We start from the raw sequence: 25,587 nt of genomic DNA on the forward strand, positions 1-25,587 counted from the left end.
TGCTGGTCATGGCACACGGCTTCACAACACATTACATGGACAAAGAAGCTTAAAGCGTTGTTAATTACACCATTAACTCACTTTGGTCTCACCTTTTCAGAAATATTCCCTTTTGTTTTGTCCATCCTCCCCCAAGTCCACCAACACACTCACTCTTCCACAGAAAGCTGACTTGTTTTTCTCTTTCACTTTGTGCTTCTGGAAGATTAACTGTTTCCCCTCCACCGATGTTGCCTCACTTGTTGAATGTTTACAGCACTTTCTGTCTTTATTTCAGATTTCCAGCAACCTTTTTATTATTTTCACAACAAAAAACAAAATTTTTTGAAAGAATTCGCAGGAATTAAGATTAACATGTGGAAAATTACAGTAGAAGTACAACTGCAAATAATCAATAATGATTTTGAAATATTTACTCGAGAAAATTCCAATAGACACAAAAAAAATTTTGTATGACCGAACAAGTCACGGTAACGTAGTGGTTAGCACAATGTTATTAAGGCTCAGGGCATTCCAGAGTTCTGAGCTTAATTCCGGCACGGGTCTGTAAGGAGTCTGAATGTCCTCCCCTTGGAATGTTTGGGTCTTCCCCTGGTGCGTACAGGTTAGAAGGTTAATTGTTCATTGTAAATTGTGCGTGATTAGGTTAGGGTTAATCTGGTTTCTCAGGGCTGCATGGCATGGTTCGGCTCGAAGGGCGGGAAGGACCTACTCAATGTTGTATTGCTAAATAAAATAAGTTGCTAATTATTTCCCAGTCCAACATTAAATACCCACAAACACCTTGTGGATCAAACACAAAGCATAACATTTTAAAGGCTCCTTTACCATCAAAAGTTCAGAAATCAGAAATATTTCCTTTTCTCTCCCATCCCTCTCCCAACTTCCCTTTACTGACAATTAACTCACTCCTGTATTTTGCACTGTTCTGATAAAAGTCCTTTGATCTGAAACATTGCCCCCTTCTATTTCCACAGATGCTACCTGACCTGTTGAATTTTTCCAGCTTGTTCTGTTTCTAGTTTGTTTCAGGAATACCTTAATTTCTCACCAGTTCACTAGACAACAGTGAAAAGCAGGTCTCCCTGCCTGGAATCAAAGAGACTTGGGCATTAGATTCTGGATTTCCACATTATATGTGCAATTACATCAGTCGCTGTCACATTTCTTCCCTCTCAGTAATCAGAGCACCGACAATCTTGCAAAATACTCACTGGAAATTCTGGATCATTACAATGCCAGAACATCCCCTTCTCTACCATTTCTTAAGGAAACTGCATCCCTCTTTGGCACAGACAGGAACTCCAGACCCAGCTTCTTCCAGTTGCTTCCAATCCAAAGATTATTACCTTGATGTGGAGGCAATTATTACAACAAAAAGCTGTGTTCTTTTTAACATTGGAGTTTTAAGGAAGGCAGTCCAGAGAATCATGGGAACAGTCTGTTCCAATTCTCTGCTGTCACTTTGCCACATTATCCACTTGGGACATTCTACACTGTGGCTGCTGCAAACACGATCTGCCAATTCTTTTGTAATATGGCTTTGCTTTCCTGTCCAATGCTTTATGCTTCATTATTTCCAACTGAAACTTTATCCTTTCTTGTAGAGATATTTGCTGATGCATCTGTGTCCTTAGGCTGCCAGTCACCTCGTGTAGACAACTTCTAGGTACTGGATCCACCTCCATCTTGACCTTCTCACACTTGTAACTCCATCCTTCATTTTTACCATCTTGGTCTCCCTATTCCCACCCTTAAACTAGACAGCACAAGTTCAAACATCAAAATCCAGCTGGCAACCATCATCTTGCGCAGCAATAGTTTGATTTGGACAAAAGGCAATTGGAAAATCTTCAAGGTGGTAAAGAAACTAATCCACCCGACCCTCTGACAAAATAAGTTCAGTCTTCCTGGACTGAACGCTAAAAAAACTCAGAACATTAATTGCTAACCACAAGGACTAGTCTGGTCTGGGAAGTAAATACACATGCACTCAATAGAGTGTCAGTCCCAAAGGAAAGAGGCATGCCTTATGTGAAGTGTGAGGTGGAGATTAGGATGTAACATTGTACTCCCAATACTCTGACTCATTGTCCTTTTAGTCCCATGCTGTGACTGATGGGATGTGAGGAAGTCAAGCCCTTTCCCTGCACTCTCAATTGTCTCCTGTTAAAACTTACAGAAGAGAATATGTAGAATTTCAGGGAACTGTTTTAAGGAAGAAAGAGGGGAAAAAGCATTTTTGAAGTTTGTTTGCTGTTGTTGTCTTGGGAAGGCAGCATTCTATTTGTTCTTAGCAAGGTCCCATAAACAGCAATTTGGCAACATCCAGATAATCTACAACTGAAACCATTGCATTCTTTCACTGCCATCTTCAATGCCAAGTCACAAACTTCAATGCTTTGCCTTTACTATCTCCCTCTGGTCTAGAGTTAAACATTCTCAATCTGGATTTCAATTAAACTCATCCCTCCCTCTCTTGGCCTTTCAATCATCCCTCAAATTTAGCTGTTCTACCGTTGGCTGTCAAGGCTCTGTGCTCTATAATTCCCTTCTTTTGCATCAACCTTACTGCATTTTCTTTCCTCTCCAGGATACTCCCTAAAAACTGCCTCTTTGGCTTAGCCCTTTGCTTACTAAATGTCAGATTTTGTTTGAGAAAGTGTCCACAAAACATCTTGAAACGCTTTGCTTTGTTACGGGTGCTACTTCAGTACAAATTTATGTTGTTGCCTTGGGAGCAAATGCAACTCTTTCAATGTTCCACAATTTATAGAAGTGCTTATTCTATTCATGCGTTAATATAAAGTCTTGCTGTACTTTCATCTTCTCCAGGACACAGAAGAAGTCAACACGTATGCAAAGATTCAAAGCCAATGAGCTGCCTCCCACTAGTAATATAAATTACCAACAATCAGACTCTTCCTCTGGTAAACGGCGCAAAGTGGAGACAACTTTCCAGTTAAATAACTGAATGTTTTCACTTACAAGCAACATCAGCTTTACATGGTCAAACCTTTTATTCTTGGATCAGCTTCCTGTAGGATTGGGACAGTTTGGAATAAATAATATCTAACCACTGCCTGTCCTAAGCACACTTCACAATGTATGTGGAAGGTCACGAACAAAAGGATTGTTGGAATTTGAGTCAGTAGTTAAAAAATAAACTCTCCAAATACAATAGATAAACATCAAAAAGTGCCTTGTTATGAAAAAAAACAGTGGTTTCTTAACTAGTATTCAGGGAAGCTAAATGTGATTTTGGTTCCAGCATGCATGAGACTCCTGTCCTACACCGATATGGCTGTTGCCTCAAGTCACCAAACAAGCCAGTCCCCAATCAGTTCTATTGAAGAACTGCAACTAAAAGCCAACCACCAAATTAAGGATGGGCAATATATGCTGACTTTACACTCTGAAGATCAAAGTATAAACAAAAAATGAAGTGGGACTTCTAACGTTTGAAGAGTTACAGTGAGCCTGCACATTCCCAAGCATGGTCAGAAATTTGCGTTTGCCCTAGGCACCCTTGGCCATAACTAAAACATCTGTTGTCAAGAACATCTATAATTTGTGTGAGGGTAAAGGGCGCCTTTCGGCAGATGGTGATATTGCACGGAGGAGAGAATATTTGGCTCTGTATATATCTTAGCTGGGAGATCACGATACTGATATAAAATCAAGGGCCTTCATGTCCTTCACCTCCTCCAGACAGCACAATGTGCTTGAGTGTCTTTTTAAAGCAGCTGCCATATCTCAGGAACAGCAGGAACCTCTGTGCACTCTGCTGTCCCCTAGTGCTCGGGCAACAGTCTCCACTGTATGTCTACCATCTGCGGTCCACCCAGAGGAACAGAAATCCTTTTCTGTTGACACTCCTGCTATGGAAACCAATTGCTATATACCACAACACTCCATTTAACTCACACCTCGTTCTTACCTGAAACTGGGCTGGAGATTCTGTCCATAGTCAACAGAAGCTGGAGTAATCTAAAATTACTGCAACATGGTATCCTTGCTCCAGTGCTCTTGCATTTGCAACAGCACTTACACTGTTTTTAGGTGGGTTTTATCAAGAGAAAACACGTCATTAGCCCAGAAGCAAGATGATTGCTGTCGTACCTGACCTGCTGTTGTATTATCCGTTTTATTCTGTAACTCACCACTGTAGGTTGTATTGAACCAGGAGCAGTAGAGTACAGTACAGGTCCTTCAGCCTATGATGTTGTGCAATAGATGACTGCTCTATACACCGTCCTTACACATCTGGAGAAGAAGGATGCTTACGTGAGAATGCTGTTCTTGGACTACAGTTCAGCATTCAACACTATAGTTCTATCCAGACTCGACAAGAAGCTCAGAGACCTCGGCCTTGACTCTTGCAGCTGGATCCTGGACTTCCTGTCAGATCGCCAGCAGGTTGTAAGAGTGGGTACCCTCACCTTCAACCCTCTGACTCTCAATACAGGAGCCCCTCAGGGCTGCGTACTGAGTCCCCTCCTTTACTCCCAGTATACCCATATCTGTATCGTCACCCACAGCTCCAATCTGCTAATTAAGTTTGCCGATGACACTACATTGATTGGCCTTATCTCAAATAATAACGAGGTGGCCTACAGGGAAGAATTCATTTCTCTGACACAGTGGTGTCAAGAAAACAACTTCTTCCTCAATAACGCAAAAACAAAGGAGCTGGTTATGGATTACAGGAGGAATGGAGATGGGCTAACCCCTATTTACATCAATGGATCTGGGGTTAAGAGAGTAAACAGCTTTAAGTTCCTCGGCATCCACATCACCAAGGATCTCACATAATCTGTACACACCAGCTGTGTGGTGAAAAAGGTACAACGGAGCCTCTTTCACCTCAGGTGGTTGAAGAAATTTGGTATGGGCCCCCAAATCCTAAGAACTTTCTACGGGGGCACAATTGAGAGCATCCTGACTGGCTGCATCACTGCCTGGTATGGTAACTATACCTCCCTTAATCACAGGACTCTGCAGAGAGTGGTGCGGACAGCCCAGCACATCTGTAGTTGTAAACTTCCCATGATTCAGGACACTTACAAAGACAGGTGTGTAAAAAAGGGCCTGAAGGATCAATGGGGACCCAAGTCACCCCAACCACAATCTATTCCAGATGCTACCATCCAGGAAACAGTACCACAGTGTAAAAGCCAGGACCAACAGGCTCCTGGACAGCTTCTTCCACCAGGCCATCGGACTGATTAACTCACGCTGATTTGAATGTACTCTATATTACATTAACTGTGCTATTTATTATAAATTACTATGATTGCACATTTAGATGGGGATGTAACCTAAAGATTTTTACTCATATATGCGAACGATGTAAGAAATAAAGTCAATTTAATTCAATTCAACCCTTTAATCTACCCTAAAATGAATCTAACCCATCCCTGCTACATACTCCTCCATTTCTTCATCATCCACGTGTCTCCCTAAGAGTTTATTAAATGCCCCTAATGCATCTGCTTCTACCACCATGATTGGCAGCACATTCTATGCACCCATATTCTCTGTGTATAAAACCTACATCTAACATTCCCCCTATACTTTCCTCAAATCACTTTAAAATTATGTCCCTCATGTTAACCATTTCTACCATGGGAAAAAGCCGCTATCTATTTACTTAATTTCTTGTCATCTATCAAGTCACCTCTTGTCCTCCTTCACTTCAGAGAGAAATGTCCTAGTCTTCCTCAGAAGACTTGCTCTTTAATCAAGATCAAGTTTATTGCCATCTGATTGCACATATATACAAACAAACAAAGCAACGTTCCTCCTGACCACGGTCTACCCACAAAACATATCAGACACAGCACCTAGAAGAAAATATTAAATAAATACTGTATGTTAATAATATATAATTCAAAATGAATGTAGTCTGCAGCACAGGTAAACAGTGAACAGTACAGTAAACAGCTCACTGTCCTCGTGATGAGACCTTGGTGCTGACAGGGTTTGCATTAGTCTCACAGCCTGAAGGAAGAAGCTGTTTCCCAGTCCTAGCAGTGATGCTCCTGTATCTCGTTCTTGATAGTAGTGGGTCAAAGAGATTGTGAGATGGTCGGGTTGTGGGATGCCTTCCAGTTTCCATACCATGCAGCCAGACAGGGCACTCTCAATGGTGCTCTTGTAGAAAGTTCAGGCAGCATCCAGGTAAATCTCCTTTGTATCTTCCTCATCCTTCCTATAATGAGGTAGCCAGAATTTATTGTTCAAGTCTTTCCTAAGACACTAATAACCTAAAAGCTTTGTTTTAATGCTTCAATTTTATTTTAACCACTTTATTGGTGGGTGTGACACAATGCAGAAGATAGTGCTTAGTATGCCCATTGAGGAATGGTATAAATCTGGCAACTGCAAAATGAGCTAACCCTTGCAAGAGACTATTATTTGTGGACACAAGGATCAACAGTCTGAGGCAGTTCCTCCTCCACCTACTGCTTTTGTTGGACATAATGACTTGCTGTGTTCAGTAAAACATAAAAATCTCCACAGGCAATGAGACCCAAAAAAAGGTCCGGGTGCTGGCTCGTGCTACCAATCAGTTTAACTGACCTCCCCAAGGTAAAGCCGGGCCGCGTTCCAAGGTCACACAGCAGCAGTGGCTCGGGAGGGAGATTAGAGATGCCAAGAGAAAAGTAGAAAATGGCATAAGCAGCAGCAGGTGCAGGACACAATGCAGAAGATATTGCTCAGTGTGCCAGTACTACAAAGGAGACAAAGTTCAAGCCACATCACACATCACTGTTACATCGACCCTTCGTGACTGCTTATTATCTGCTAAGCAGATGAGGCATTAAACTGAGATCATTTTTTCTTTTCCTAGTGGAGAAGAAAGAGCAAAATACAGTGAGGCATATCGGGGCGAAAAAGAAGAGATGGAATTTGGAGAAGGGTTTTTTTTAGGAACAAGAAGACCCAGCCAATAATTGGGCAAGAAACACTGTGTTCAGGATTAGTTTACAAGAAGGTTGAATTCATGTCCATTAAGCTTTAAACTATAATTGCACACAACATGCTTTTTAAGACAAGTTGCAGAGGAGGGAGGCCATTCAGCCCATTTAGGCTATCCTTGGACAAGTCCTGCTGCACCACTGTGTTCAAGTGTTTGGGAAAAGACTCATGACATTTAATTCCGCTCTCCTACCCTTCCCATAACTTGATTACAGGATGTGTATGCTGCATCTGCTGGCATTGACAGTGGTGTTAACAGTGTCGGAGAATTTTTGACAACTGGCGACTCCTGAGAGGATAAGAAGTATCAGTATCTGAATCAGAATCAGGTCTAATATCACCAGCATATGCCATGAAATTTGTTGTTTTGCGGCAGCAGTACATTGCAATACATAATAATAAAGAATAAATTACAATAAGAAGTATATATGTAAGAAAACTTAAATAAGCAGTGTAAAAAGAGAAAAAATAGTGAGGTAGTGTTCATGGGTTCATTGTGCATTCAGAAATCTGATGTCGGAGGGAAAGAAACTGTTCCTGAAATGTTGAGTTTGTGTGTTCAGGCTCCTGTACCTCTTCTTTGATGGTAGCAATGGGAAAAGGGGACATGCTGGATCCTTCAGGATGGACGCTCCCTTTTTGAGGCATCACCTCTCGAAGGTGTCACAAGGTCACAAGGTCACCAGATGCTGCAGGGATTTGCACAGGGGTAGTTTCATTCTCTCTTACAAATCATCCATAAAAGGCATTGAGCATCACAACTGAATGAAGCATCACAGTCATCCATGATGTTATGTTTTGCTTTGTAGGAAGTTAATGGCCAGCAAACTCTGCCAGAGCTGATGTTCAACCAATTCCGTCTCTCACTTCAATTGGAATTATTTTCTCGCTCTTAAAATAGCCTCCCTTAGGGCATATCTGGACTTGTATAGTTCTGGATCACTGGTCATGAATTCCTATTCAGCAGAGTCTGAATTGCCTGGTTCATCCATCGTTTTTTGGTTTGGTATGTCCAGTATGTTCTAGAAGGCACACATACATCTGCACAGATCTTGATGAAGTCAGTGAATATTCATTCAAATTCACAGATGGAACCCTAACTATTGTCCAGTCCGCCAACTCAAAGCAGTCCTGGAAATGCACCTCTGCCTCCCTTGGCCATACTCTCTTGGTCTTCACCACTGGTACTGCAGTCTTTAGTCTCTGTCTATATGCTGGGAGCAGAAGTACAGCTAAGTGACTGGATTTTCCAAAGCACGGGTGTGGAATGGCACGGTAAGCCTTCTTGCTGGTGGTAATAACAGCAGTCAAATGTGTTGGCTCCACTGGCACTAAAATTATAAAGGGCAAGAGGCTCTGTGTTGGCAGCAGGATTTCCCAGCTGCATCTTCTTTCTCGAACAGCACGGACACAATCACAAGTACACATAGTGTCCTTAAAATATTTTATACCTAATTCCACAGGATTTCATCAGGGTCCTTCTGCGCTGTTTGTGTAGTTTCAGCACACTGAATGTTGTTGCCTGGGATACTCTTGGCTGAGGTGGCTGTTTACAGAAATGGGCTGAAAGTCACGCAAGAGGAAACTGGTTAAGTGCATGAAGGGGGGAGGAATACGAGCTACACTGGTGGGTTGGGAAGGCTGAGGGAAAATCCATGTGATATATATCACTCACATGGACCAGATGGCTAAACAGCTCTAAATTCTTTATAGATTTGTGCAAGGAGACAAAGTCTGCTGTGGCCTTTCACTGAGCCTGCCGGGGTTACTTTGGTCACAACATCAATTAAAAGGAAACACAAGAAATTCTGAAGATGCTGGAAATCATGAGCAACTGACACAAAATGCTAGAAGAACTCAGCAGGTCAGGCTGTATCTATGGAGGGAAATGAACAGTTGATGTTTAAGGCCAACATCTTTTTTTAGGACTTAAGAAATGGGTGGAAAGGAGAATTCCACCAACCAGGATGTAAGGCAGGCAATTGCGGAAGCTGTATAATCTCAGGAGGTGGATCTTGGAACAGTACATGGAACAATAAACATTACATTAGAAGTTTTCCGAAACTGCTGAGCTGTGGAGATGGACTGACAAACCAACAAATGAGGGAGGTTCAAGCCACATCACTGTCATGACTATCCTTTGTGATTGCTTATTATCTGCTAGTCAGATGACACATTAAACTGAGACTGTATTTTCTTTCCCCAGGTAGAGAAATTAGAAACAAAGGATAGATATAAAGTAGTGAATGGATAGAAGAATCAACAAAGGGCTGAAAGTATAAATTTTCACTGAGAATCTTCACTTACGGAGAAGGTAGAATAAATCCTTATTGCAATGAAAGGAAATTAAGGTCAGAGATGTAGGATTTCAGGACCTACGGGGACAGAAACTGTAAACTAAGAACCTTAGCAGTTCCTATATTGGTTATCTTAGGACCAAATGACCATATATTATGCCTTTGTGTTTCTGTGGTCACCACAGAAACAGGGACTCTGGCCTAACTAGTGACACTGTCCATGATTCCCACCTAAGCTAGTCCCATTTCCATATCTCTCTAAACCTTTCCTACCCTGTCCTGCAACTCACTTTCTCTGACAGCTCATTCCATATTCCACGCTCTGAGGAATAAAAGTTGCCCCTCAATTTCCCATTAAATCTCTTCCCTCTCATCCTAAGCCCACGCCCTCTAGTTCTCATTCTGTGCTAGTCAATTTACTTTGGGATTGTTCAGGCTGACAAAAAATACTCAATGTGCAGGGTTTGGGCAAGAGTTTAATGATGAAGTGAAATTGGAAAACAAAAATCTGAAACAGCAGGGAGATGAAGGGCAAAATTTGTTTAGTCAGAGTGATAGCGGCAAAAGCTAAAACTGACAAGAAAATATGATGCTGAATTCACAATTTCATTATCATACGTATACTACTTATTGTTTCACATCAGTCAAGGCAGCATTGTAATGCTGCTCATAACTCTGCTCACTGCAGCATTAAGTATATGGTTATATGGTTATAACTAATCATAAAGGGCAGTGTAGTGTAAGGGGGTGCAAAAGGGCTGGATTGCCTTGCTATGCTTTGGAAGATGCAATTGTCAGGCTCCTGATCCCAGATAAAGGAGAGCTGTGTGCATAAATTACCAGAGCCAGCTGAATCCTGCAGGTATCCGGAATGAGTGGCTTTCATTGCAAAGGAAAGATGGAAATAAGTGAAAATAACTGTAGCAATTTCAGGTTTGGTTAAAAAGTGGTGATGATTTTGAAAGGATGAGTTTCTTGGATGTCTGTTGTATTTGGGTCATTGAGTCAAAGTGCACTACATTATAGAAATAGGCCCTTCAGCCCATCTAATCCATGGCAAACTACATTTCAGTCTAGGCCCATTAACCTGAACTTGGCCAAAGCCCACCTTACCCCTCCCACACGTGTATTTATCCAAACTTCCCTTAAATGTTGAAATCAAACCCAAAACTACCACTTTCGCTGGCAACTCATCCTGCCCTCTGAGTGAAGGTGTTTCCCCTCATGCTCCCCTTAAATATTTCACATTTCAACTACTCGTCATGGAGAGAACATAATAACTCCTTACAGATGGCGGTGGAATTATTCCCGGTCGCTGGTGCTGTAGTAGCGTTACGCTACCATGCCGCAGAAAATGTGGTGCCAATGTGGGGATTGAACCCACAACCCTGAGATATGGAAAATCAACCAGTGAAATATTCTGAAACATTTTTTAGCCCTTGTGGGTCAACTATTTGTGCAGGTTTTTCTCTGAATGTAAGGCATTATTGGAACTCTGAGGCTCGGTGATCTGAAGAAAGGACAACACAAATATGGACTAAAGAGAACACCAGTCTCGATATATTTGGTTTTGCCTACATATACATTTTGCTCCCTCAGATCTAGATTAAAAACATTTATATATTTCATCACAAAGTAATAAATAGGCATATTAGATAACATCTGTGTTTTAGAGTTTTAAACTGTTTGTGTAAAATTAGTTATTAAATTTGGGGAACATATCAAGGCATAAATAAAGGGCAGCATTGTTATTGTTTTGAATGTATGATCTGGAAGAGAATCAGAGTAGATTCCATGGAAATCTTTGAAAAATTGCAACATGCCATTATATCTGATAATGGAAAAGAGTGGGAGAATGGGATCAGCTTTTCAAGGAGCTAGTATAAACATTATAGGCAGAAAGGCCTCATTCTATGGTTTTATGATCTGCTAACATGACCAACATTTCAACATGATAGCCATTGTTGCTCAGAATACCTTCAATTCACCAGTACCTACAGTAGCATTCACCTTCTGAAGCCCATTCTGATCACTACCAGCATTAGAGTTCAGTTTAATATTGCCAGATGATTGCATTAATGACATAACTTCTTTAAGTAAATTATTGTCACTAAACCATCCAGTGATTTCTACTTGTTTTGTTGTAAAGCCTGGAAAAGTTTGATCAATCTGAAGAACTAAATAAAGTGATGCTCTTTCTTCACTGTGATCAAAATCACTGATTGGTTCATATTCTAAGTTGAGCACTGCCTTTAAGATGAATGCCTTCCCCCTTCCCCCTACCCCCTTCCCACTCTACCTCTCCACCGACCCCATTTTCCCCACAGGTGGAGTCATTGCATCAGTGAGCATGGACTGCATGGCTTGTTGTTCATTTTCTGAAACGGTTCTTGTGGACTACTGGTCATGTTGCAGCTGTAAGAACAAACAGGGTTTACTTGTGTTACAAAACTCTACTTACTTGTCACAGATAACCCTGTAGCATCTGGAGCTTTGCCTAATCAGATAATGAAAGGGTGATATCAGATTCTGAATGTAATTGTGAAGTACACAACATAATAAAATGGAAATATTGACAGAACTCCTAATGTGCAATTATCTTCCACACTAAATTTACATTTATTACCAAGCCAAAACCCTGCAACTAGAGAAACCAATTGTTTTTTTTTATGCATGGATAAGCTTCAGCATTTGCCACAAGCCTTTAGTACCAGATGAAAAGAGAACTTATGGGCCTTTTTTACATTGGGCAAAAATACTGATTCTAAAGCTCCATATTCTAACTTCCATCCAATGGCCACTGAAGTGCTCTGTAAGCACATTAAATCTGTTATTCCCTACCTGTATTGAAGTGACTGATAGGCAGTGCATAACAACTGTCAACTTTGTGATGTTCTATTTTACCACAGAATAAGAATTTACTAATGCAGTACTAAAGAGCCTATACTCTGATGGGGAGTCTGGCAGTGAAGATTATTCTCTGATGGGTCTTTTCTTGATCCAACAAACTCATGCCCGGGTATCTGCAGCTTTGGTCCAAAATGTTCAAGTATTCTATAGCCTTGACAGAACATGGCAGGGGCAAAATCATACTCCAAGTGTTTTGCATGCATCAAGCCCAGCATTGCCTGCTCAAATGTGAAACCAGGTTGATCACAGGGAAGTATTAAGGTTCTAGAGGAGCAGAGGGGGTTAGGAAGTATCGATAGAATGAAATGAAGTCAGTAACTTGGCTCGTCCCTTCATCAAGACACTGTTCCTTTCCCTGCGTGGATGCTGCCCGACCTGCTGAATTCCTTCAGCTCCTTTATGTATTCCTCCAGATTTCCAGTATCTGCAGTTTTTCACGTACTATAGTTTAAAATATTGCATTCCTTTTGTCACTCTTGAAACCTCAATTCTAGATCTTATTTCCTGTTATGCAAGATTAGAAGTGATCACTTTCTTCTTACATATATATTATTTATTAGTATTTATATTTATTAGTAACAATTTTCAGATTTTGAATTGAGTGTGAATGATTACCAATACTGAAAGCATCCACCGGATAGCAATCAAGGATCGTCAGATGAGCACCCATTGTTATCAGTCCAGCCAGAGGAAAGTCAATCATAAGAAATGACTCATTAGTTACTTTTAAAAGCTGGTCAGTGTGGGGATTAGTGAAATTGAGGTGTGAAATGGTCTCTTTACTACTACTGTTCCAAAGATTTTGCAGTTTAGAGGAGTAAGACAAAGTTTTGGCAGCAAACCTAAATATTGCAGGAAAACAATACTGTGTATATGTTATTACTGTGCTGTTGACTGCAAAACAGCTGGACTGACATTTATAGATATTTTCACATATTGAATTAGTTCATTGTTTAATCCTGTACAAATGTACATTCTTAAATGTCATTAAATCCGTTTAGTGGCCTTCAGATTTGGTGGGAAAAACAATTAGACATTCCTTTCTATAAACACAGTCAAAATGCTGGTGGAACTCAGCAGGTCAGGTGGTATCTATGGAGAGAAATAAAGAGCCAACATTACGGCCAAAGACCCCTCATCAGTCACAAACACGAGAAAATCTGCGGATGCTGGAAATCCTGGAGTCCTAAAGAAGGATCTCGGCCCGAAACACCGACTGTTTTACTCTTTTCCGTAGATCCTGCCTGGCCTGTTGAGTTCCTCCAGCATTTGGAGTGTGTTGCCCTTCATCAGTCAGTCTTGGCCTGAAATGCTGGCTCTTTGTTCCTCTCAATAGCTGCTGCCTGACCTGCTGAGTTCCTCTGGATTTCCAGCATCTGCAGAATCTCTTGCATTTACAATTAGCATTTTTATATGGTAATATGGGATGCAGAGCAAACAAACCAAACTATGTTTTTGTAAATACAAGAGGACAATATGCCCATGTTAAATTTCCACAGTTAAATGGAGAGCCTATTCGAACTCAATGATGGTTGCAAGTAGGATGTTGGCCAACACGTTGGATGATGTTCTTTAATAAATATCCAGGAAGTTGCACCACCCACCAGGACCAGCAGATGGTGACCTCGGTTCAACATCCTATTCACTGAATGGTGTTCCAGCCAATCGAGGCCTTCCTCATTGGGGTACTGAGGTGTCAGGCTGAATATGGAGTTGAACTTAAGAATCAAACACTTTTGCTCTCAATCAGGTCAACCCGGCATTTGGAGACATCTAGAGTTCATCATGGAGTAAGACCTTCTGATGCAAACAACCCATACTTATTCAACACAAGAATACTTGTGTTGAATCACAAGAATCTGTTTTATCATTCAATAAGACCATGATCCAGTCTTGGCCTCAGTCCTACTCCAGGGTCTAGTAATTAGAACAAAGAACAGTAAAGCCCAGGAACAGGCACATCAGCCCACAACATTGTTATTGTTACTTTCTGTGCCTTGTGGCGCATCAGGTAGCAACCCTGCCATTTCTTTAATACCACTGGCTGGCTAAGCCCACAATGTTGTGCCAACCTTATTAAACTAGTAATTAAGCACTTAGCTAAACGAATCCCCTCTGCTCACACAATGTCCACATCTCTCCCTTCTCTGCGTATTCATTAAGCTAAGAGCCGCTTAAACGCGTCTATCGTATTTGCCTCCCCTTCCACTCCTGGCAACGAATTCCTGGCAAATTCTAGGCACTTGCCACTCTCTGTGTAAAATACCTTTCCTTTGAACTTACCCTTTCTCACCCTAAATGCATGCCCTCCAGTATTAGACATGTCACCCTGAGGAGAAAAGATACCAGCTATTCATCGATGCCCCTCATAATCTTAGGAACTTCTATCAGTTCTCCCCTCTGTGTCTGCCGCTCCAGAGAAAACAATTTAAGCTTGTCCAGCCTCTCTTCATGGTACGTGCCCTCTAATCCAGACAGCATCCTGGTGAACCTCTTCCACATCCTCTTACAAAGGGGCGACTAGAATGCAGCAGAACATTTTTCCAGTTGGACAGTATAGATATCTGGTCTCACTTACTGAACTTAGTTACAACAGATCCCTGTTTTAGTTGCTTCTAAAAGTTCACAATTTTTGTGTCTCTTTACACAACTTCAGGAATCCTGACTTTCAGTCTGATGACCCTTGGACTTTTCCCCTTTCCCACTGTCACATTGGAAGTCACAGATTTATTTGTTCTGATCTTCCCTATCTGGATCATGTCTCATGCTTGTAGTTCTGACTTATGTATTGTCAGTCTGTCTTGTCGCACTGACTATGCTGTCATTGGCAATAACCTAATATAATATTCCGCAGAAGAATCTCAGTTTTGGAACTCACTTCTGAATACATTGCGATCTACTTTCCATGCACACAATACATAACTGTGGATATAACAAGAGCCTTGCAGACATAGAATGCCTCCCTGTTGCACACACAGCATTGACTTGTCTGAGTTGTCTTTTTTGAACTCGGTCTGCATCCCATTGCAGCACATTACATTACACTGAGCCTTTAGCTTCTTATCTTATTATTGGACTTTGTAATGACCTTTAACGTTCCTTAAGGTTGTTATAGCCAGGGATGGTAATGGGGACAAGCTCCCGTTGCCTATTAAATGCTCCCAATGGCATGCACCTCAAGTAGCCTTTGACAACCAAGTCCAGCTCCTGGCATTCACATTTGGATTAGCTACTAAGCCTGGTGGAACCGTTTCTACTGACAGGAGAAGGGGCAAAGACAGGATACTGGCACCTTAAAACCAGTCGCTCAGGCTGATGGGGTTCATCAGCCGTGGCTGGCAGCTCATCTAGCTCGAGGAAACCTCCACTGCCTTGCAGCTATATCCACTGGAAATGCTTCAGGAGTAAACCCCAAGGGAAAACTCCAGAGCTGGAGACCCTAAGGCAGTCCTACACTGAGGTCAATGCTGACTGGCAACTCCTGCGACACTGCTGGTACCAAACGGTGTCAGTCTCTGCCGTTCCTTTGGGTTCATCAGATGTGTGGAGAGGGGGAGCTTGATACATGGGCAACAACTTGCTCTCCATATTGTTCTGCCCAGGCTTGTGTATCTGGACAGCTAGGAGACAATTTACATGGTCAACTCTGACTGACAGAGTCCTCACACTGTAATGACCCTGCCGTTTTAGTAAAGTTCCAGACGGAAGAATATCCACCCCTCTGGGACACCAAACTCCATTTTAAGTCGCTAACTGGCTTATGCATTACCTTAAAGATGTGTTTCTCAGCTTCATGCCTGCATTCAGTGGCTTCTAGTATTGATGCATTTTGTAGTCACCATCACCATATAATGTCTGCCACACTCGTTGGTGTGCAGCAAAAGATACACATGTCCAAACCCTGGCACTCATATTGAAAGTACAGTACTCTGAATCCATGACTCTCGAAGAATGGCTTCAGTACACATTTCATTTTACTGTAGGTATACCCTGCAATTATCTCACACCCTAGTGCCCACACACTGAGCAATCCTACAATTCCTGATATGAAACGGTCTACAGATTTAACTGTTTGCCGGTACCTTTATCCTGACCCTGTATTTGCTGATAACTTCCTTTAGTTCCTCTACACATGCCAAGATGAAACCTCCAGAAAATCTCTCACAGCACCCCAGTTTAGCATATCTTTCAGTGTGTTCACTGTGTTCCTGTATGAGACACTGTTCATTGTTTGTAGAACTGGTAGGCTCACTGAAATCTCATATGTCTACAACCCTGCTACCTTGTTGCCTTCCCCTTCTTGTGAATCACCATGCTTCTGTTCTGTGCTCTCCTTTGAACCTTGATAAAATTGTTTCCCTCCTGGGGCACTGCTACTTATTTGATGTACAATTTGATGAATGGCTGAATCTTCCATGTCTCTCAAATTCCCTGATGTACCAGCCTGTTCTCCTGTTTGCCATGATCAAAATTCCACTTAAATGGATTCCATCCTCCATTTTCGCTGACCAGCTGTTCACTTAGGCAGCAAGTTGCCAAACCTGAAGCCAATACAGAGTCTGGAAGTTCAATAGAGTGTTGCTCGCATAAGCAAAAAAAAACAGAAATAGTGTACTTAACAAAATACTCTTTTATTGAAAGCTGTAACCCTCAGCTAAACTGAATACACACATATGTATATATTGCTTTCTCCATTGTACTGACTTTTACGTTCTTCCAGCTTTCTTTCTTGCTTAGTTTCTTCTTAATTACTCTTTTAGTTGTTTTAAACTGACTGCTAGAGATTTTTCATCTCTTGTTCTGCCCTGTTGAAGCCATTCATAGCCTCCTCCTTTTCAAGAGGAAAGAGGTTTAATCTATTTATTTTTATCCTAACCTTGCAGGTATAACCTTGTAACTCTGGTATTATCCTTGAAAATCGCTATTTTGGAATCTTTCAAGTACCTTCTAAAACTGGTTAAACATGTGGCAACCAGGACTGTACACAGTTCACAACGTAATCCCTGAGTACTGCCCTCTGTGTATCCCAGATATTTGTTGGAACTGCCATGGTAATATCATCAGCTTGTTCACAGCATAAACCAGATCCCTCTGCTAAATTTTGACATGCATGCAAGCATTCTTATGAACATAAGGTGGCAGATAATCAGTACATTGAACACAAGGTTCATGCTCAGATTCCAATATGCTTGCTCAATGCAGAGAGGATGAGTTCACACCTCAGGACAGCCTATAGTCAGTCAATTGCCACTTAATCAATGTGAGCAACTAGCTCTCTTTGTCACCATCTATGTGGTGGTGCTGCAGATATATGCTAGGCTGTAACACCAAACATCTTTACCTCTTCCTTACCACTAATTACATCTTTATCTCAACCCCTCCATCCCTCCCTCTGCTTTCCGCAGGGATCGCACTCTCTGAGATTCCTTGTCCATTCATTTCATGCCACTGTAGAATCTCTTGTGTTTATGCCAGGGATTCCAATTGATGGAATGGCAGTTTAGATTCCAAAAGAAAAACATTGAAAATCTGGCATAAAGGTTCAAAATTCTGAATGCACTCTGCAGATCAGGCAGCATCTGTGGAGGGAGAAATAATTGGATGATCTTTCATTCTTGCTGGGAAAAGTTCAAAATGAAATAGTAGCAGGGAAGGGGAGAGGGTGTACATAGAGAATAAAGAGGAAGGGCTAGGTGAGAATAGAGACCAGTAAAGATCAAGTCTTACCTCCTTTAGGCAAGCTTTTACTACCCTCCTTCAGCTGTACAGACGCTGCCTGATCTGCTGAGTGTTGCAAGCTCCTGCTTTTATGTCCACCTTGTCTGCCATCCATCATCCTCTTCCTTTCACTTTACCACAGCTCAAACATCTTCCCCTGCATGTCATCCAGAATAACTTCAATTCTCCTTTAGCATTACGACAAGGGATCAAGAAATCTTTATTTTGCTAAGAACCAGAATTAAGCAACTTTGTCTAACACCACACTTCAAATGTGTTGCCTTTCTTATACTTTCATGTGCTGTAACTATCTATCCATGCAGTGCTTCTGGAAAAACCAATGTTCGCACAGATCTTAGTTCACTTTTACTAAGGTGTCTTGTCTTTTCTTGAGCAGGTCCTTTATTAATGTAAAGAAGAACATCGACTTCTGGATTTGTCCATGTATCACCACTGTTCCAGACTTCAATACTCAATCCTTCTCCACTTATCACCCCACTACCCCATCGTTATCATTACTCTGGCTGGGAAGAATTCAGTCATAAGGTTTGAATGCTTTTCACATTCCAGTAATGTAACCTGTTATCACACTCTCTCCATCACCCATCATGAGTTGCTTAGTCTTACTTCACGTTCAACCAGTTGAAGTATAGTTGTTTTACGAAAGGAAATGTAATCCAGAAATGCTTTACAATCATGTTAACTTTGAATGAACTCAATGCAATCAAGGGGAATAATTAAAATTTCAGATATATATTTTTGTTGCAACACTAATGTTTAGTATAAGGTACAGTATAAAGAATTTTCAGTCTTTGGAACTGATCAAAGCTCAGCAAAACTTTGATCTCTAAATCGATGTGAAATGTTGTATTGATTCATCTTCGATCTAAAACATGAACTATTCTTCTTTGACTGATCTATTAACTATTACCTCAGTTCCCTAATGCTGTACACCCCTAGTAACCTGTCATCCTTTGGTTGATTAAGGGTGTACAACTTTTGTCTGAAAAATATTCAAAGAAGCTGCGTCTATTGCCTTTTTAGGAAGAGATTTCTGACATCACTAAATATTACTGAGGAAAATTCATAGAACATAGAATAGTACAGTGCAGTACAGGCCCTTCGGCCCACAATGTTGTGCCGACCCTCAAACCCTGCCTCCCATGTAAGCCCCCACCTTAAATTCCTCCATATACCTGTCTAGTATTCTCTTAAACTTCACTAGTGTATCTGCCTCCACCACTGACTCAGGCAGTGCATTCCACGCACCAACCACTCTCTGAGTTAAAAATATTCCTCTAATATCCCCCTTGAACTTCACACCCCTTACCTTAAAGCCATGAAACTTTTCTTGAAATGGTGACACTTCTTAAAAAAATTATGACTATTCTCATTTTGCCACAAGAGAAAACATCTTCTGTACATCTACTTTGTCAAGACCTTACAAGATCTTTGGGAAACTTCTATATATGCACAGTGGAGAGTTTACTGACTGGTGGCATCATGACCTAGTATGGAAACACCAATGCCTAGGAATGGAAAAATCTAGAAAAAGTGGTTGATGCAGTCCAGTCCATCACATGCAAAACCCTTCCGACCATTAAGCACATTTACAAGGAATGCCGCCATAAAAAAGCGTCATCAAAAACCCTACCATCCAAGGTATGCTGTCACCTCTTTACGATCATCGGGCAGGAGGTACACGAGCCTTAGATTTCACAACATCAGGTTCAGGAGCAGTCATCAATCATCAAGCTCCTTACACTCACCTCAATCCTGAACTGGTGCCATAGCCTGTAGACTCACTTTCAAGGACTCTACAACTCATGTTCTTGGTATATTTATTTAATTTTTATTATTTGTTGTGTATCTTTTGCACATTGGGTATTTGTCAGTCTTTATTATTTATAGTTTTTCATAAATGTTATTGTATTCCTTTATTTTTCTGTAAATCCCTGCAAGAAAATGAATCTCAAGGTACTATATATGGTACTGTATATGTACTTAGATAATAAATTTACTTTGAACTTTGAGATCAAACATGCCAATCAAATCCACTCTAACTGTTCTAAACGTCACCAGATGCAAAGTTAGCCCATCTGACCTTTCCTGAGAAGACAACATGTCTATTCCAAATATTGGGCCTGCAATTTTAGATCTTTGATATACAATTGCCTCCTGTCCGACTAGTTGCCTGAAAAGAAAACACAAATGCAAAAGAGAGCCTCTAATCTTCTACAGCTGGATTGAGTGACTCAGAAAGGCACAATGGATTTCCACATCAATATGTTCTGAAACAAAGATCACACAACATTCTTTATTGCTTCACATGACTGGCAGCTCATCACAGAATGGAACTGAATGAAAGGCGTACACCTCACACCTAATGAGTACGATCATTATTATAAGCAAAAGGTCCAAGTGCAGCAAAAAAACTGATTGAATAGGACAATATTTAATATTTCTTTCTGATTTCATGTATTTTCCTTTGACTTAAAGCAGTGATTAAAATTAGCACCTTGCTGCCTTGTCAACATACTCCCCTCATTAAATTAGTTCAAACAAATGAACTTTGCTTCAATAAAATGGTGAAAATGAGATAAACTCAGCATGGAATTTTACTTGTGGGATGAGATGTTATGGTGCATATCTTCTCTTCATCATAACTTGCAGACAAACAAGGGGGCCTCAAAATCAATGCATGAAATTGGTACAGGAGAATTGGTAAAGGATTCTGACTGGTTGCATCATGGCCTGGTATGGGAAACTCAAAGCCCAGGAATGCAAGAGGCTCCAAAGGGTGGTGGACACTGCTGGTCCCATCATGGTGCAGCTCTCCCCCACCATCGACAATAGGTAATGTCTCGGGAAGATGACATCCATACTTAAGGACCTGCACTATGCCCTATTCTCATTGTTACCATCAGTCAAGCAGTAGAGGAGCCTGAAGATCTACCCTTCAATGTTCAACAACAGCCCACTACCAACAGGTTCTTGAACCAAACCGAAAAACCCTAATTCTACCTCAGATAATACTTCCCTCAATTTGCATAAATGACATTATATTATTTTTGGTTATTTTGACATTTAAGTTCTGTATAATTTATGTTAATTTAAGTTTAGTTAATTCATGTTTATAAAATACTGTGCTGACGTCACAAAGAAAGCTCACTTTCATAGCTTTTACACCCTGTGTATGTATGCCCATGACAATAACCTTGAACTTCAGCTGGTAGACTGTAATAGGTCAATGAACAGTTTTCTTGAGGTCATGGTGCTGCTAAATTGCACAAAACAAGAGTTAGATCTGAGATGTCTTGTGCCACAGGTTGGGCCTTGCCCAGCAAAGGGCCTCCCCTCCATGTGCTCCATCCCTAGATCACGTGACTGTATCTGGATTTATGGGAGTGACGTGGGCAGGTGGGAGATGGCTTCAGTTCAGGTGGAATTGGGATCGAATGGGTTGAGGAGATAACTTGCTGGTGAGGGAAAGCATGCAAAGCCACTGGTTCATACTCGCTGCCCTCTTGCTCCTCCTCAGCAAGCTAACGTTAATAGTTCCTGTTACATGCCCATTCTGCTGTGTCACAAGATTTTAGCATGCTCAGCCTTCCGACATAATGATGCGACTAGTAACGCTGTTGCCTCATGGCTCCCCAGTGTTTTCTGCGCGGAGTTGGCACGTTCCCTGTGACAGTGCATGTTTTCTCCAACATACTAACACCATGTGGGTTGAGAGATTAATAGTAAAATGTCCCTAGTATGGAGGTGAGTGTTAAAATCTGGGGGAGATGATCAGAATATGGGAAGATAAAAAAGGGGATGAATGTAGAATTGGGGAAATGGGCCAATGGACCAGTTTCTGTGCTATATCTCTCTGCTGCATTGACCAGGATTAAATTAAAACTACATAATTCAGCACTAATTTGGAAGTGCAGTCAGGACACTACCTGATTCATTCATGTAGTCAGATCAGACTAGTATCTTGGATACACAGAGAAAGGTTCAGGAAAATAACTGAGCAAGGAAGACCCATAAACCATACTTTAGCTCTACTTTTGACCCATTATATATCAAATGGTAAGCTTTAAGACCTCCCTACCTCAAGAGTGCAGCTAAAAGCAAATAAGGGATGTTATGCATCAAGATGTTGACACTATATATGAAAGCAACATTGGATTTATTTACAGCAGACAACATGAAAGCTGAAAATTGCCTTTTGCAAAAGCTCCCTCCTGGAAATTGCGATAGGGCTATTAAAACAAAAACCTAACAACATCCTAAAACTGTCTTCTCCCGGGCAGTTAATCTGTTTGAGTTAGCACCACCCACACCCACTATCACCCCCAACTTAAACTACCTTAAAACCACATTTTTAATGCTGTTTACATTGTAAATACATGCTGGTATTTATTTATTTATGCACATTTTATTCCATATTCATCCTTTAATCTCTAACTTTATTAGTCTTTTATACATTTTTTTATTTTTAAGTAATTCTTCATTTTTTACAATTGTTGAATATTTTTGTTTGTTGCATGTCTCCGACAAACACACTATAGCAAATTTCTAATGCATGTGAATGTATGTGGTGAATAAAGTTGATCCTTGAAATAACTGGGTATTCAGGGTCAGTGGTTTTATGCATGAGTGTTTAAGTCCCAATTTCCATAACATCTGCTCACTGAGAATCTCCAACAACACCCCAGTGTCCAGATCAAAAGGCTGCAGAACATTCTCAGCATTGAACAAAGCTAAATTAGACACAGATAATGTTGCTGTATTCATTTGAATGGAAAGGAAGAACTCCAGGACAGCCCTCGCTTGCCTAGTCTTTCCTCATAAGATATGCACTCCAATCCGGCAGCATCCTGGTAAATCTCCTCTGCACCCTCTCCCTAAAGCATCTGCAGAACGGAACAGAATATTCCAATATCCACCCAGCACTTCCATGGTAACCTTTTTGCTCAATGGGCAAGACTTTAGGAGATTGGTTAATTTACATATATTTTTAAAAATTATTTTAGTTATTTTAAATGGTTCAAGTGATTTTATGTATTCGAGTGGCTGGTACTTTGACTTTTAAACATTTTAACCATTTAAAGTTTGAATATTTTTAATAGTTTTGGAATACTTTTGTATGATTGTGAATAACAAAAACAATCAAAATCTTTTGATAGTTGTCTAAACAAGGGTGTGTGTCTTGGCAGTCTAACCAAATGTTCTTTTAAATAGGATTTCGAGCACGGATCTTCTGTCTGCTCTTCTTCCATCTACCCACAAGAAAGCACTATGAATCCATTGTTCCTTAAAATATGAAAGTCAGCCATTTTACTCACTGTTCTCCAATGTTTGTTAATGCATTTATTGGATAGGAAGCAATCATACTAACAGCATTTAGCACAGACAACCAGTCCATTAGCTCCCAACACTACACCGCTATTTAAACACATTCATTCTTTTCTGCTAATATTAGCAATTCTCCGGTGCTAGTTAGGGAGAGATCATTTTCATTTGTGTCTTTACTTAACACCAGACCTGTTGTCAGCACATTGATCAATTATTTCTTGGGGTGTTTTGACTGAGTTTGCAGCCATTTTACCTGGTGACTAGTGCATAAAATAGCAACTGGAAGTGACACTTTATGGTAACTTTAGGTACCTCAGAGTGTTCTCTTATACATTGCACTTAGTATGATGGCTGTGACTACTACAAACACCACTCAGCCTCATTCATTTGTCCAGGATCTCCAACTCCAATGAGAGATTTAGATCCCTGAGCTTCAAGGAGTAAAGCTCAAAGTAAATTTATTATCAAAGTACATATGGCGACTGAGGCTGAGGTCACAGCGTTCGGCAGAGATGGTGCTCGGTACTCGGTGTCGGAGGGCTGGTCGGAGGCTCGCAGTTTTCGGATGTCTCAAGAGTCAGACTGTGGTCAGGCATGGCAGGGAGAGTTTTCTTCCTTCTCCCGTCTGCGCGAGATGTGGGACTTTTGAGAGACTTTGAACTTTTTTACTGTGCCTTGGCCTGTTCTTCATCAAGTTATGGTATTGTTGCACTGTTTTAACTATATGTTATAATTATGTGGTTTATGATAGTTTTTCAGTCTTGATCTGTCCTGTGTTTCTGTGATATCACACCAGAGGGATATTGTATCATTTCTTAGTGCATGCATTACTAAATGACAATAAAAGAGGACTGCGTGTCCACATAATCTAATAATCTATATGTAACAATACACTACTCTGAGATTGATTTCCTGCTAGCATTCACAGTAGAACAAAGAATACAACACAAACAATGAAAAGTACTCACAAAGACTGACAATCAATGTGCAAAAAAAAGATAAACTGCAGAAATGCAAAACAATAAATAAACAAACAAACAGGTAAATAAAATATACTGAGAGTGTGAGTTATAGAGTCCATTAGAGTGCGGAATCGGTTTGGAGTTGAGCAAAGTTATCCATACTGATTCAGGAGCCCAGTGGTTGAAGGGCAATAGCCGTTTCTGAACCTGGTAATATGGAATCTGAGGTTCCTTTCCAATGGCATCAGCAAGAAGAGAGCATTGCCTGGCAGAGGGGGTTCTTGATAAGGACGCTCTTTCTTGTGGAAGCACTCCTTGCAGATGTGTTCAATAATGGGCGGGTTTTTTCCTGTGATAGACTGGGCAGTATCCACAATTTATTGTCGGCTTCTCTGCTCTTGGGTATTAGTATTTCCATATCAGGCCGTGATACAACCAGTCAGAATACTCTCCACTGTGTATCTATGGATCACTGTGGTTTTCAAACATTCAAAGCTTATCCATTTATTTAACTTTTATATCATCTGTTTTTTCCTTAAACACTTTCCTTGAACCACTTCCAATGCTGCAGTCTTTTGGTAAGTGTGAGAGCCAGAATAAAACAAGCAGTGAAGATCTGTTTCCTCATACTGCCTTACTCAGAGCAGGGTAAGCTTTGGAAAAAAGATTGTATGACACACTTGGTAAACTATTTCCCCTTTAATTCAGTTGTTCAAGTGGAAAGGCCCTTATAACTGAATCACTCAATGACATTTCTGAATACAGTTCAGTTTGAGGGGCCAGAACAGAGATGACTTGAGCAGCTGATCCAGATCTGCTCTGTACAAAGTATTATATACAGAAATGGTACTGTGTCCACCAAACAGATCCTGGAAACTGGAGGAATGAGTCCAAGTACAATTTCGACAGGAACTTCTAAAGAACATAACTCCTGGACTGAAGCCATATTTATCTACTCTTATTACTTCTGATATTCAAAGTTCAAAGTTAAAAGTAAACTTATTATCAAAGTACACATATGCCCCATTTACAACCCTGAGATTAATTTTCTTGTGGGCATATTCAATAAATCGATAATAGAATAATAATCATAATAGAAACAATGAAAGACTGCACCAACTTGAACATTCAACCACTGTGCAAAAGACAACAAACTGTGCAAATACAAAAAGAAAGAAACAATAATAAATAAATAAATATAAAGAACATGAGTGAAGAGTCCTTGAAAGTGAGTCCATAGGTTGTGAGAACAGTTCAGTGACGGGACAAGTGAAGTTGAATGAAGTTAGCCCAAACGGTTCCTGAACCTGGTGGTGGGAGTCCCGAGCCTGCTGTACCTTCTTCCTGATGGCAGTAATGAGAAGAGA

At 40.7% G+C, this 25,587-nt stretch overlaps 1 protein-coding gene across 6 annotated transcripts in view; it reads right to left on the reverse strand.

Moving 5' to 3' along the window:
* Positions 1 to 25,587, reverse strand: part of pde3a (phosphodiesterase 3A, cGMP-inhibited) — a 547,044-nt gene that overhangs the window by 301,584 nt on the left and 219,873 nt on the right. For 2 of the 6 annotated variants that reach the window (XM_063072393.1, XM_063072392.1), the window contains exon 1: positions 93 to 272. The exons of the other annotated variants lie outside the window; for them this stretch is intronic. In XM_063072393.1, the coding sequence (XP_062928463.1) occupies positions 93 to 125 (33 nt within the window). In that variant the 5' untranslated portion in view covers positions 126 to 272. Of the gene's footprint in view, positions 1 to 92; positions 273 to 25,587 lie in introns of those variants that run through there. 6 annotated transcript variants of the gene reach the window in all.

Source organism: Mobula hypostoma, chromosome 20 (genome assembly GCF_963921235.1).
Source record: "Mobula hypostoma chromosome 20, sMobHyp1.1, whole genome shotgun sequence".
In the NCBI taxonomy this organism is placed as follows: domain Eukaryota; kingdom Metazoa; phylum Chordata; class Chondrichthyes; order Myliobatiformes; family Myliobatidae; genus Mobula; species Mobula hypostoma.